At 37.2% G+C, this 14,678-nt stretch overlaps 1 protein-coding gene across 1 annotated transcript in view; it reads right to left on the minus strand.

The window, feature by feature from the left end:
• Positions 1 to 48: 48 nt before the first annotated feature.
• The window catches only part of LOC101156572 (cGMP-inhibited 3',5'-cyclic phosphodiesterase A), an 88,647-nt gene continuing 74,017 nt past the window's right edge, over positions 49 to 14,678 (minus strand). Inside the window, exons 5-14 of the mRNA XM_020703908.2 lie at positions 9,774 to 9,847; positions 9,309 to 9,454; positions 9,038 to 9,175; positions 7,942 to 8,053; positions 7,670 to 7,783; positions 7,041 to 7,240; positions 5,569 to 5,772; positions 4,417 to 4,578; positions 1,442 to 1,697; positions 49 to 1,356 (exon numbers count right to left, since the gene is read on the minus strand). Coding sequence (XP_020559567.1) covers positions 1,088 to 1,356; positions 1,442 to 1,697; positions 4,417 to 4,578; positions 5,569 to 5,772; positions 7,041 to 7,240; positions 7,670 to 7,783; positions 7,942 to 8,053; positions 9,038 to 9,175; positions 9,309 to 9,454; positions 9,774 to 9,847 — 1,675 coding nt within the window. The 3' untranslated portion in view covers positions 49 to 1,087. The remainder of the gene's footprint in view (positions 1,357 to 1,441; positions 1,698 to 4,416; positions 4,579 to 5,568; positions 5,773 to 7,040; positions 7,241 to 7,669; positions 7,784 to 7,941; positions 8,054 to 9,037; positions 9,176 to 9,308; positions 9,455 to 9,773; positions 9,848 to 14,678) is intronic.

Consider the following 14,678-nt stretch of genomic DNA (forward strand, 5'->3'; position numbering starts at 1 on the left):
CTGGTTGAAAAACACTAACTAAACTATAGGATGATTGGTATCCCTTAATTTTTGCTGTACTCACTCTCTACTTGAACCTTTTGTTTGTTGGTTATACACTAAATTTCAACGTTATTAAACAAAATTCAAAGTGATTGTATGCTTATTTATGATTTGAGGCAGGTTTTTAACATCGAAAAACTTGGTACTTTTTTCAAATGGATTATCATTTTGGGATCAAAATTCTAGTGTTTGAGTAGACTCATAAATTAGACTTTTCACGATTTAAGTAATTTGGGATAATATTCCACTGGATTTGAAACTTCAGGATACATATTTAAATCTAAATCTCATAGAAACAACTTTTTTATGTCCTATTTATGGTAACTTCTTTTTCTGTTGCAACATGATGGAGTAAACATAAAAAAACATGTGAGGAGACTTACTACATGTGATTAGAATAAATGGCTCAATGGACGGAAGGTCTTAATTCACCACTGACACCATATATTAAAATTTGACTAAATGTTTAATTTTGGATGCTTTTAGCCCACCTGTGTAATTTTTGTCACAGGTTGAAAGAAGATTGTTCCTCAGCTAATTAACTCCCTTTATAGCCCCAAAAGGGAAATGGAGAAACAAAAGTACACTCAGGCCCGCTTTAGCCTTAAAAAAACATTAAATTTGAACACAAATAACTGTGATTTCTATGTATATCCTCAATCAAATAAAATGATCTGTGAATTGGCAGCAAATGTATGCAGGCTTGTATTACAACATCTTCATCCCAAAGACCATAAATAATTCATTATTGCAGTAAAGAAAGTCTCTTATGAATCTGTATAATTCGATTAAATGTGTAAAGCACAAGAAATCCGACCCTGTCTTCTTGTTTTTCTGTATAGGCACGCATTTTCCAAACATCTACAGTGTTGTGTCTAAGTAACGTACTGGCAGAAATAGGAGTCAGTTGACTGGTTTGAAAAAACAAAACAAAAAAAGAAACAAAAGTAATACTTTTTCACATCGTTTTCTGTCTGTTGCTCTTTCACTGTGGATCTCCCTCGTTCAGTTCCTCTTGAGGTTTTGAGTTTTCTCGGCCAATCCCTTACACGGCCAATCCAGGTTCCTCTACCTCTTCCTCTGGTCGCTCTCCTTCCACCTGCTCCTCTTTGCTTCCTGATTCTTCCTCCTCCTCATCAATAACCAGAATAGGTTCAGATACATTGTTTAAATGGACAGAATCGGTCCCTTGGCCCGCATTCTGGGCCTCCTCTTCCTCCTTTTCGATCACCTTTTTCCACATCTCATGGTTCTCTAGAAGATGCTGGGTGATCTGGCAGAATACTTTCCTCCTCTTCTTTAGAGTTGCTTTTTCTGGAAACAGAGACCAAAAAAGGTTAATTTAAAACATTCTTTATCAGGCAGGAATCACCCTATTTTTTTGGTTTATGATACTTACCTGAAACTTCTGAGCTGGAGGATGCATCTTCCTCTACGGTATCCTCCTCATCCTCATCATTCTCTGCAGCTTCAGTATCTTCTTCATCTGGGTTGGGCTCCACCCACTTTCCAGGAATGAGTCCAGCTGAGTCGTAGGAGTTACAAAGGGGTCCAACAATGTGTGTGATGAAGGATTCCTGAAGTTTGGCCAGCTGCGGTGCTTTTCTATCCATGAACGGGCTGACAGGAAGGCCCAAGCTCGACTCTTCATCGCCCTAAATAGACAAATAAAAAACATGGTGAAGAATCACTGCATAAAAAAGGCCGTGGTGCAGCGGTAAGGCGGTCGACCCATGATCGTAATATTGCAGGTTCGATTCCCGCCTTGCACGCCCATGTGTCAAAGTGTCCTTGGGCAAGACACTGAACCCCACCTTGCCTCTGGTGGGAGGTTGGCACCACTGTTCGGCAGCAGAGCCGCCATCAGTGTGTGAATGTGTGTGTGCATGGGTGAATGTGAGTGTGACTGTAAAGCGCTTTGGGCCTTCGAAGTATACGCCATTTACCATGAAAAATGTGGTCAGGCTAGCTGTGTCTTTAGAAAACAGGCAAAATGCACCAAACTGTTTTTAGATTTATGCCAATTATTAACATCTGTGATAAGTGTTACTCTTTCAGAAAATGTTACAAATAAATAAATTTGTAAATACACAAGGGAATTACAGTATTTGTACTATACCATTTTTGATTTATTAAAGATTTGTGCAACTCTTGTTTCATTATGCAATTTAAAAACAAAACACTGCAGTACTAAGTTTCTGTCTAAATATGTTACTGTTTTTGAAATCAAATTTGGTCACATTTAAATGTAGTTCACAATTTCTTTCTGCTTTTTTTATTATTTTAAATACCCTCCTGGTGTTCTATACTTCTGTAGATGCTTTATTATGGGTTAAAATATCAAGTCTTTTTTAGTTCCTCCTCTACAACTTAAAGCTGTTCAGAGGTGTGCATCACTGAAAGCCTAAACTTTTTCACTAGATTTTGAATTCTGTTTTGTTTTTGTTTTTTGCTTTTTAATAATCGCTTTCAGGGAGCTTAAATTGCTTTGAATTTGCTGCACAAATAAACTGATTTTGACCTGTTTGTTGGCCGTAACATGTGATTTGCCTGTCCTGAAAGATGACTTGAATTATTTTGATCTTTTAACAACCACTTGCAACTTGGTTAATATTTAAAGGGCAAGATTTGAGACCTGTATGCAACTTGCACATTAGTGATTTACTCCCACTTTTAGAATTAGCTGATCACAGCCATAATTCAGGGCTAATTCGAAGGAATGATCATTGCGGATGTGAATAGTATGAGAACTGTACATCAGACAGAAGTTATAATTACTGTAAGCACAGCTATGTCAGTCATAACTGCAATAACTGCAAAATAATTGTCTTTTATTGTTTCTAGTCTATATCAGCTCTTGAATCTATGCAAGCACTGTGCATGTTATCGTTATTTAATTAAGATGAACTAAGCTAAACTGCACTAACAGTGCGTGAAAAACTCATTTACATCCTAACAGCTTTACAGGAATTAAAAGATTAAACTGCATGTGCTGCTAATCAAATCCCCTCCAATAATTGATCATCATCGAGTGTGACCACAGGTCCTTGCAGTTTGCTGGTGCATTAAGGTGTGTGATGACATCCAACCCAAACAATGGAAGAAAGGAAAACACATTTATATATATATATAAACACAAAAACCTTTTAAATTTCTTTTTTTATAGAGGCCTCAAGAGAAACTCAGGAGAGAGAGCACCAGGTAAATTCAAAAGTTGGTAAAATGAAGTAGACCTATCTGTATAAGAGTTCAAATTTAGGTAAACTGAGTTAAAAAAAAAAGATTAAAAAATAACAACTACCACAGGAGCACTGGCAGATCTACGAAAGATTTTCTTCCATGGAAGAGTCTGGTTCTTGAAATAAAACTTTGAGACAGGAGGACTATGTTAATACCTCAATGACCTGAAATATTGCTGCGGAAAAGTAAGCATATTAAGCCAACAAATCCAATAAAGAAGAATAGTCCAAAACTATAAATGAGTACAAGGGGGTTTTAGACAAAACAGAGTCAATTAAAAGAAATTATTTCATGTAAATTTGTGTCCTTGACCCAAACTTTTTCTAAGTTTGAGTCCAAAACGGAAAATAGTTTTACCTTAAACAGTTTATTTTGTCCAGAATGACTAAGTATTGTAATACAATGAAGCATTTATGCTTTAAGGCACGATTTTCTTAGCGCATCACAATTTATTGTGAAATGTTCAAAAATGTACCCAGTTATATTTGGACATTTGAACAGTATTTAATTTGTCATGCAATATAAACCCATCCATGAGGTGTTTTAAAATGTTTTCTTGGATAACATCCTAAAAAAACTAGTTTGAGTCCTAAGCAAAGGATAAGACACAAACTTTAAATTATAAACCGTTTTAGTTGATATTTGAGTACTCTTTGCCAATTACTATCAGATTTTCATGTATTCTTAATCTGATAGCAATTTAAAAAAAGAAACAGCTCAAAAATGGTTGGAGGTTTTTCTGCTTAAATGGAGAAGCTGCAGTTGTCAACTCTTCAAATCTCAGCTTTTCTTTTCTTTTTGAGAAACAGGTGATTTCTGAGCGAGCACCACAGGGGTGGAAGCAATCCTTTGATTGTTTGAGTTATTTTGTTTGACTGTTTCATTTATCGTAAACTCAATTTAAATTCTGACACATCCGAAAAATCCCTGGATTGAGCTTTTTGGAAGAAAATATTGTTTCATTTTTTTTTGGAGTGCATTGTGCTGTCTTTAGAGGTCCCATTTTTCCAAACCCTCAGTTTTTTTTTATTTTTTGCTGTCCATATTACTTTGTCATCATGCAAACACTGATGCTTCATCTGTTTAGTTTAAGGGAAAAACATGGCTTCAGTTCCTCATAGAGGTACTTCATACCTGCTCATAGAACTCGTTAACAATGCCCTCCGTCCACTGCAGGTGCAGGTCCTTGCACTTCAGAGGGCCGTTGATGTCTGCAAGTTTAATGCACATCTGGCAGACCAGTAACCTGTCATTTTCATTGGACCAATCAATGCCGTTTGTTGGATCATCTCCCACCTGAAGAGAGTGGAAACACAGTGGTCTTGTTTTACATGAAAAACACGTGCATAGCATATAAAAGGTAAGCTAATGATTAGCTGGAACATCTATCATCATTAGGTCAAGAAGTAAGGACAAGAATTTTCTCTGTCTAATAAAATCAAGCAAAAATGATTTTTTTTTTTATATCTAGGGAGAATTTATAGATGCATCGCAGCAGTTGTTGTTTTCCAGGTGAATAATTTCATTTGGGCTTGTTATCATAACTCTTTCATCCCATATGTCGCTAATTTGGAACGTACCACTGAATCCAAAACTCCTCCTAATTTAGTATCAACTTGAGCAGAATAAACGTTGAAGAATATTTTTTATTTGTGGTTAACTGTACCATTTAACCCTTGTGCTATCCTATGGGGTCAAGATGACCATTGATATGTTCTCCCTACCATGACAAAGGTGGATAAAGGTGGAGAGGATTTCATGTAATCCATGGAAACCACTGAAGATCACAAATCATTGAAGATAAAAGTTCAGTACACTGTCTTGTGGGGTCTAGATGACCTCACTCCCAATGTCAAAGTGCCTAGGATGGCACTAGGGTTAAAGCACAGACTGGTCACACTTATAATTTTGGTCTTAATTATACATGATCAACATTTATCCAGTAAAATGCACAGCATAAACATCTAGAGAAACTATGGAATATGACCATTTAAAAGCTAAACAGATTTTTGACCAGTAACTTTTGCTTTTAGGAGTATTTCTGTGGGGAATCTCCATCATCCAGGTCATGTTCTCACAGCATTTCTGTTCTTCAGGCCAACTACACCTTGCATTTTCATTGAAAGGACATTTTAATCCTCATCTGAGCAGCTTCTTCATTCTTCAGAATTACTTTTTACTTCCCCAAAAGGAGCAGCCTCTATGTAAGGACAGCTGAAACAAAGACACTGTTTCCTTGTTATAAAGTTTCTCTATTCAAAATCATAGATGGTCATTTTGGATCACCTTGGCATTGAATTCAGCGAGGAAGTCAAAGTGCTTCTTTAGGTCGGTGGCCAGAATGGCCTCTATGACCAGGAAACGGAAACGCTTGAACTCCACATGGTCAAGGTTGACGAGAAAGTTGTACTCAGGATGTGACATGAAGAGGTTCCAGGCTGAAGCAGCGTGGTGGTTTTCCAGAACCGAGCGGTCGTTGTAGAGCACCGCCTGCAAACACAGTTAGAAAAAACATTTCATGGAGAAATTCTCAAAAGATGAAAGATTAACTAAAAAGGATGGAGGCTATAATATATATGAAAAGTGTTTAGAATGAAAAACAGTGTCCGCCAGCTGTTATTTTATCCACCTTAGAATAACCCGTTAAGTAAACTTCTAAAAGTTTTTCTTTTAAAATGCAGCTGTTAAATGATATTTAGAAACACATGTATAGGATTTATGTGTGTTTTTTAAGACATTCAGAGAATGACTGATCACATTGTAAGCAAGCAAAATGGGCAGCTTCTTTAGGGCCAGTCAAACTCAATAAAACTCAAAGTACATAAACAAATCTTCTGGCTTTCTAATTTTTAAGTTTAAGATAAAAAAATATCCATCCATCCATTTTCTGAAGCTGCTGAATCCTTTCAGGGGTCACGGGTTTGCTGGAGCAATTGCGAGGTAAAACCTGAACGGGTTGCCAGTCCATTGCAGAGGGATATAAAATACACTAGACTTAAAATAGAGAAGAATTTTTTGCAGATTAAGTCAAATCAAAGAGAAAACTGATTCATTTCCTTGTTACTGTACCTGCTCTAGTTATTGAAGATGCAGGCTCACATTAAAAACTCTGTGCTGGAGCCAGACACCCTCACGTCTTCACAAGGATTTTGGCAAAAAAACATTAGTTAGCTTTTTTAAAATTGCAGCATTTCAAATATGTTTTTGTAATGAATGGAGTTCTCAAAGTTGACTTGGTCTAAATATCTTTCCCCATTGAGTTTACGGTGAGGAACCTATGGATGTCTAACATGTTAGTTTATACTAAACAATATTTGTAAATTAAACTTTTCGCCTTATTTCAACAACAAAAAATCAAAAATTGATGACAAAAAAGTATCAAGGTTTTATATTATAAAATGTTTTCAGGATAAATAATAATGCCTTTTAAATGAAAAAAATTAGTAGAAGTCTTTAGAAGTATTTAGGTTTAAAAAATGTGTAGAAAAGTAAGACATTGGTTTAAAAGAAGACTTGACAGAAAATAAAATACTTATCATATAACTTTTATCATTTTTTTTAGGGGAGAACATTGTCTAAATAAACTCTCATATCAAAATCATCACCATTAGCTATTCTGAAACAGCTTAAAATTAAAATTTCAAATTCAAGAAGCTGTGCTCTTAGAAGGTCCAACTGTAGTATCCAACACCAAACTAAGAGAACAAATATCTGTCTTCTTTTATCCAAATCAGGTGTGGTTTGATGCTGCTGAGTACCTGAGGGGCGCTGGTCGCCACGAGGAAAGCGTTCGTCCGCCCTGGATGATCATAGTCGTGCATTGCAGCCGCCACGTAAAGGGCCATGAGCTCCAGAGCGGGTATGAGGCTGGACAGGCAGCCGTAACCATCCTCTGACACAGTGTAGGTCTTAGAAACCAGGAAGCCCATGTGACTGTGTGTTATTCCACTGTCAGAGTCTAGCAGACACAGTGAGGAGGTTTAGATGCAGAGTGTGCAGACACTGTCATTTCAGGGATATCTTCAACTTTTGAATCCACTTTCAAGTGGATCAAAGGGGTGGGCCTGGTAAGAGATACAAATGAGGATCCAAATCCCCCCTTAATTACACACTGTGCTATACTTTAAATAGTACTTTGTATCTAAATGCAAGTACCAAAAGCACGAGTAGCATAAGGTTGGATAAGATTACACATCTAAGGGGCAAGATGATCTGAACACTGAGATAGCTGACTGCAGCAGAAGAGATCATGCACAAGTTTAGTTTTTACAGTAAACTCTCATAAACCATATAAAAAGAACAACATATTTATTTTGTTTTATCTCGACTTTGAATGCATAACGACTCTTGCGTCTATCTTTCAGAGAATGAGTGATGGTGGCCACACCTGAGTCGCTGGCAGAGCCGTGATCTGTGAGGAGGCTGGGCAGCCCGGGCACAGCCTGCGTGGTGAGGTACCAGACCGCATGGAGCACGTCTGTGGCGTGGACTCTGTTGTGATCTGGGTCAAAGCCAAGGGGGGGGGGGACTTCAATTGTGAACATTTCCAGCAGAGTGTGCTGTTGGACTGCCTGTATGAGTTTTCTATCTCTTTACATCTAACAGAGTTCAATTGGTCAAATAAAGAGTAAAAATTAAACCAAGAGTAGTGACACTTACATGGTATGTCTCTATAACCACTCTCCAGGGCATGGAAGTAGTTCATGAACTCCTTCACTGGGATCTTGAAGGTCTCAAACAGGCCGGTGTCTTCAAAAAGCTTGTAAGAAACCTGCAACACAGAAAGTCGAGCATCAAGTTTTAGATTTATTAAAATAAATAATCAAATAAAATCATATAAATGTTTATGATATATCATATTCAGAGATGAGAAATGTTTTAGAACTAAATAATTAATTTATCATGGTGACTACACCACTTTTTATTACATGTGTTTAACTTTTTTTTTTTCACATGTTCTTATTTTGTAATTGTTGAGGAATGAGGGTTTTTGTTATTTTTTCTGTCACTTGTGTTTTGTGTTTTCAGGCGTGTTTTTGTGTCATTCTCTTGTTGAGATTTTCTCCCTGACTCATCTGGTCTGCCAGTTTGTCTACAAATTTCTCTGGCATGTGTCATCATCATAACATTGTCCTGTGTTTTGTACATTAACATATGTGGTTTTCTCTTGCTGTGATTATTCAAACATACACATGGTTTTATCTTGTTAAGAAATTTCCTTTTAATTATTTTTCAGCAAAGTTTTATGAAGATTTTCTAAATTACCCGCACAGACTGACATCATATCGTTCCCCTACCATGTATGGCTTAAAAAAAATAGTTTTAACAATAGTGCTGGGGTAAAGCAGCCACATATTTGTGTTTCATAACTGGTAATCATTATCAACTGTATTTAATTCAGAAGTACAACGGAGTTTTAGGGCCACCAAAAAAAAAAAAAAAAAAACGTAAAATTACGAAATTTTAAGTCGTAAATTTACGAGATTGAAGTTGAATTGAGCATAACAAAGCAGGAGCAAGTGAACGCCGCGCAGCAGCAGAGCAGACCGACTAAACTTAGTTATAAAATCTTAATCACTTTTAATTTTACAGGTCTAATCAAATTACATTTAGTCTTGTATCATGATCTATTTATTTTTTTTAAAACAAGCAAACAAAAAAGTTTGTTGCTTTCAGTGTTTTTGGCTTTTTTTCTGTTAGAATTTGACATAAAGAGTTTTTTAGGTGACTCAGTGAAGCCCTCTGACATTCTCACCTGGCTGAGGATTTGTCCACGTTTTCCATTCGTTTTCTCCATCATGGTAAAAATAGGGAAGTTCCAACTGTTCAGCTGATCAAGCAAAGGATCCAGGCCCTCCATCAATAATGGCTCTGGGGCCAGAATTGGTTTGTCCTGAACAAATGTCAATCAATCAAATGTTCATAGCTAAATAATAAACATAAAGAAGTTATAGAATTTAAATGTATTTGATATGTTTTTGCTTTTTCTTTGAGGAGACTGAAATGGGACACTTGTCTTAATTTACCTCAGAAGGTATTAATGTATGGAGGATGACATTTTGGGAGTTTTTCCCTTCCTCTGTGTCCTCCTCTGTATGTGCTACATCACTGCTGTCACTATGGTTGGCTTCGTGCGCGCTGTCGTAGTCTGAAGATACAACCACTTGGTCCTCTGTTGGCGAAGATAACCCCAAAACACTTTAGTGCGAGGTATTCAAAACATACTCTTTTCCCAAACATTTTAAAAAGAAAATTATGCACAATACATTTTCAGTGGATAAAAGTCACGAAGACGATCAGTGGTGTGTTCAGATAAAAGTATAATTATCAATATGTATATATACTTGAAGTAGAAAATGTGTATACCTTTAAAGCAATTTAAAAGCTAATAATGCTAAAATATGTGTCTTTATTGTCAGTGTGTAACATTTCTACTTATGCATGCAGCCATGGGAAACTTTTAGGAGGTAGGAGTGAGTCAGAGGGCGTACCTGACCGTGGTATTCTGTCTCCCTTATCGACAGACCCCTCTCCATGGCTCAGTCTGATATATGGTCTCCCACAACTATAAGGAAGACATTTTTTGATTAGTCACAGAAAAAAGGAAATTAATCAAAACAACGTATCATAATATGGATAAAGTCCTGTGCCTTTTTTGCAAGTAGGTAAATGCAATGCTTAAAGAATTCAATATAAATCCTCACTATGTTACAAATCATAAAACAAGGCTATGCAGCACAGCAGATGTTTACAAAAATGGCTAAATCCAGTGAAGCTGTGACAGAAGCTTGGAAATGGCCCGGAGTATCAACCCCTTAAGTGACGGGGAGTTTGTAAAAAGATTATAAGTAGCTGACATTGTTTGTCCAGAGCAAAAGAAAAAGTTTGAAGAATTAAGTCTGTCAAATGATACAATTACTAGACCACTAGAAGATCTGGGCAGCAACCTCAGACAGCAACTGGGAAAACATCTGGTTAATAGAACAAATGACACTTGCTCATTGCTTGCTTCTTTTCAACAAAATTGGCCCCCAGTCTAATGTCGAGTTCTTAATTTGGCCCTCTGCTAAAAGAACTTAATTCTCTCTGTAGTGCAGCACCATGTTTTTTTAAGATTTACAAGATGGGTCCCATGTTTGGTTTCTCATTGTGTTATTCATTTCCAAAATATATTTACACTCAGCAGCAGTGAACTGAGGAATCTTTGTTTGTTCCAGTGCATGTGAATGAAACTAATTGTAAAACTGAATTGCAGCAAAGCTGAGTTATTATTTAAACTATCCAGGAGTCTGCTGAAAAAATCCCACAGGTCTGTCTGTGTCTGCAACGGGTCAACTGTTTATGCATAAATATGCTTGCAGAGTTCACGGAAATGTCACTTGACATTTAATTCAGTACAAGTCTGAAGTGTTTGCCTTTTGTTCAACATCAGAACTACTTGCACAAAGACAACTGCAAGTGACATCTCTAAGCAGTTAGCCAAATAAAAAGCAGCAAGCCCACATTACCCTGTCTGTCTGTCTGTCTGTCTGTCTGTCTGTCTGTCTGTCTATCTATCTATCTATCTATCTATCTATCTATCTATCTATCTATCTATCTATCTATCTATCTATCTTTCTATACATCCATCCATCCATCCATCCTTCCATATACACACATACATATATATATAAATGACCATGAAATTAACTAAAAATAATCAACATTTTTTTGAGGGCAGTACACCAGAAATGGAACAGGGTCACATTCCCTCGGAATTTAATATAAAATATAATTAAATATAAAATATAATTCATAATTGGAAAAAAAACAAAAGTCTAAGAAAAACCCTCAACTTTCCTATCAAGTCTTTTGGAGATTTTGACCTTTTTTCTTCTGTTTTTCTTTTAGCATTTTGAAAGTTAATTCAATATACTGTTATTGTAAAGATCAAACATATTAGATTAAAAATAGCTTCATGTTGCTTCTCTGAAACTTAGGGAGAAAAATAGGTTATTGGGTCCATTTATATCCTAGTGATTCATATTCCAATATGTATAAAAAATATCAGGTCACTCTAAGGGAGGAGAAGAAACACAGACTGTCAGGCACATGTGTAAAAAAAAGTGTAATCCTTTGCTGTCTGTTTTTGCAACAATAAACTGGAACTGATGCTATTCCTTACATCTGTCATTGATAACTTACTGGTCTGCAAAAGTGGTCAAAAGTTAAAAAAAAAAGGCCATGCCTACTGTGCAGTCCACAGATGTAACAAGAAAATACTCATTAACGACCTACTAGATGCAAACATCATGAATTACAGAACAAAACTAATCTGAACTATTGGTATTTTCGTGGTATGTCGTGTTACAGTAATGATACATTAACAAATATGTCTACCCCTTATGACGGAGCAGTGCCAGCCACATAGACAACCTTCTGCAAGCCACATACAGGGAGCAGAAAAAAAGGTGCACATTTAGTGACCCTTTCATAAACTAAAAAGCACGTCATCTTAATTTTACAGGAGGGGATAGTTAGGTGTGTGACACTGCAGGGAGGCTCCAGATCTGCTCTCCACAGCTTTTCCAGGTTTCACCACAGAGGCTAGTGTCAGCCAGTAGGTGGTTCCAATTAAAATACCACTCCTTAAATGTTGTAAAACCTGCCTTCTAGGGCAGGAAATGCCTGCCGTTAGCACATGGTGTCACAGGGAGCACAAAGGCCTGCACTGTGTCTATCTCCTTCTGATAAAGCGTTTCTGGAACTCTCTCGAACCCTAACCCACCCAACATAATGGTTCGGGAGCCCAAACAAAGGGCGCTCTGTTGTGTTTGCATGGCCAGGTCGGAGCGCTGCATCTAATGCCAAGCAGGTGTGGAATATAAAATAGTTTAATGACGGGTGAACAGTTAGTATTGTCAGGGGGGTCCAAGCAGCCAGCAGCATTTGGCTTACAAGGTTTAGTTTTTCAGTGAAGGTGAAGGACTGGCAAAGACTTTGGCTATTTTGCTGATGCAGCAGAATAACCTCGACTACTGACACAGAGCCTCCTGCGCAGAATGTAAATAAGGAGGGTTGGTCATTTTCACTGAAGGAATCTGTCAGCCGTGTATCGAGTGTCTCTGCTTTATCATAGTGAAAACAGTGTAGATGCAGCGGTTAGACGTGTAGTTACAGTAATTTAACTGTCCCAGCGAGATCTGCATATGCATTATGAAAACAACATACACGTTCCAAGTGTGCCAATGCTTCAACCCTGTCTGGAAGGAATAACATTTATCCTCTATATGGGAATGTTGTTTTTTTGTCTTTGGAAAGAATGTCAGACAAAGAAAAATGAATATAAAACTAAATGAGTGTACTTTACAGAAATTACAGTATTTTCACATTTACTTCTAGAGTCAGAGCTCGTCTTAACAGTATCACTTGATCTTGTTAGTGTTTTACAAGACTGTTAAAAAATAAATCTAGAAATTCAATGTTTGAGCTTGATTGCCCCCCTCTCTCTTCTGTGTTGCATTTCACTCCCAGATTTCAGAGTCAACCACTCAGCAGCAGGACGACAGATTATCTTTGGTCCAGAGCCCAAACGGACAGAGTCCAAGACACGATAAACACAGCCGCCATTATTTCTGCTTCCAGTAATGCACAGTACCTTCTTTTGAGCCAGATGATGCAGAGAAGATAACGGAATGGTGGCTGATGGAAATGGAAAGTATCAATTGTGCCTGTTTAACCAACTCTGACTAAAACAAGCCGATATTGTAGCTTTGTAGTCTGTGTTATTTTTTCTTGACACTGTACGTCATTAAAGGCTGACATAATGGAAAAACTGGGGAGGAAAAGAGAAGCCTAATGTCCTAATTAAGATTGTACTGATTTGATGAGGGAGTGGAGAGAAGGGAATTGAAGCCATGTGTTGATTTTCTTTCAAACTCCTCTTTGTGCATTCTCTCTTGCCTTCCCTTTTGTTTCTTGTAGGACTAATTACATGTCAGCGAAGATGTCTGCCGTTTTCTTTAATCCCCCAACATTAAATAATATCATGCATAAGTCGCTGTGCATACATTACTGTCCCCAAAGGTTCTTGTAAAGCCTTAGGAACTGCAGTTTGCAGATTTGTTAAAGGAGCTTCACAGGTTCCTAGACTGAAGCCAGATTACTGCAACCAAATTTCACTAAAGCTGAACTAAACCAAAACCCACTCTGTGCACTTCAGATGCCTCTGCTTAACCTGTGCCAAAAGAAGCAGCTGTGACAGAGTATCCAAGCATGTGCGTGCCTCCTACTTGTGAGGCTCTGGCAACTGGGAAGAAGACCAGGTGTTTGTTTACACTCCTACCACCATAAGTGGTAAAAGCTGGGGCCTGCTGCCTGGCGGGATGACGCTATGAGACCAGGCGGCACGTCTTTGTGTACAGAGGCGGCCCAGGCGTGCTTACATTTTGCAGAACTTGCTCAAGTATCACACTGTCATTGTGCAAACAGACCTAAACAAGTTAGCAGAGGCACAGTTCCTTGGAGGCACACAAGCAAAGCAGAATACAGCATGAAGTTCAGTGAAACAACACAAATAGTAATGCTTTGTTGCCCATTGGGACTTACACTTTAACACAATTTTACAAATGCTTCAATTTTTCAAACTAACAATTAAACTTTGACTAACATATTAACACAATAATCTGGTTAAATCAAGTAAGACACACGTGCAGAGAGAGTGTAAAATAAATTTGAACTGAGTGAAAGTTACTGTAAGGAATATTAAAATGTACCTCCTCCAGTAAAAATGCATTTTTCTAAACATTGCAACCCTTAACTGAAAGAAAATTGAGCTCTTCTATAACAAAGCAGCTTTTTTGGACTGCAGTGTAATCCAAAAAATAAAGATGTTTAAAGAGGAACAAATATAAATTGTTAATATAGAAAAAAAATTGCACTGTAAATGTAAAAACAGAATGTTCAAAGCTGATAAATAAACAAAATACTGCAGCAAGATCTCGATGAAGTTTAGTATATTCAGTTCAGAAACCATGCATGCCACACAGTGACACTTTTCCAAAAGCATCTTGCATTTGTGACGTAATAGCTTTAGATTTCATGAGTATGATCTGGTCCCTTACATCATTTTCTGAGCAGGGAAAGAGAAAAAAACTACACTTTTCAGAATTGTTTCTGTTCTCTGGCCTAAACTAGAAAAAGGAAAAAATATTCCACAGTAAATCCGAAGGGACCAGAACCAAAGAGGCATGGCTTCTAAAAAAATAAAAAAATAAAAGGTTGCAGCCACAGTGTACAAAGGACAAAGAATCCATGAGAAAACACTGAGCAATGACCAATAAAAGACACTTCCTAATTTATTTTTATTGCTTGTCCAATAAGTTACAGATGAACTTCTTTCCATTTCTGAGAGATGG

The sequence above is a fragment of the Oryzias latipes genome, chromosome 6, assembly GCF_002234675.1.
Source record: "Oryzias latipes chromosome 6, ASM223467v1".
NCBI lineage: Eukaryota > Metazoa > Chordata > Actinopteri > Beloniformes > Adrianichthyidae > Oryzias > Oryzias latipes.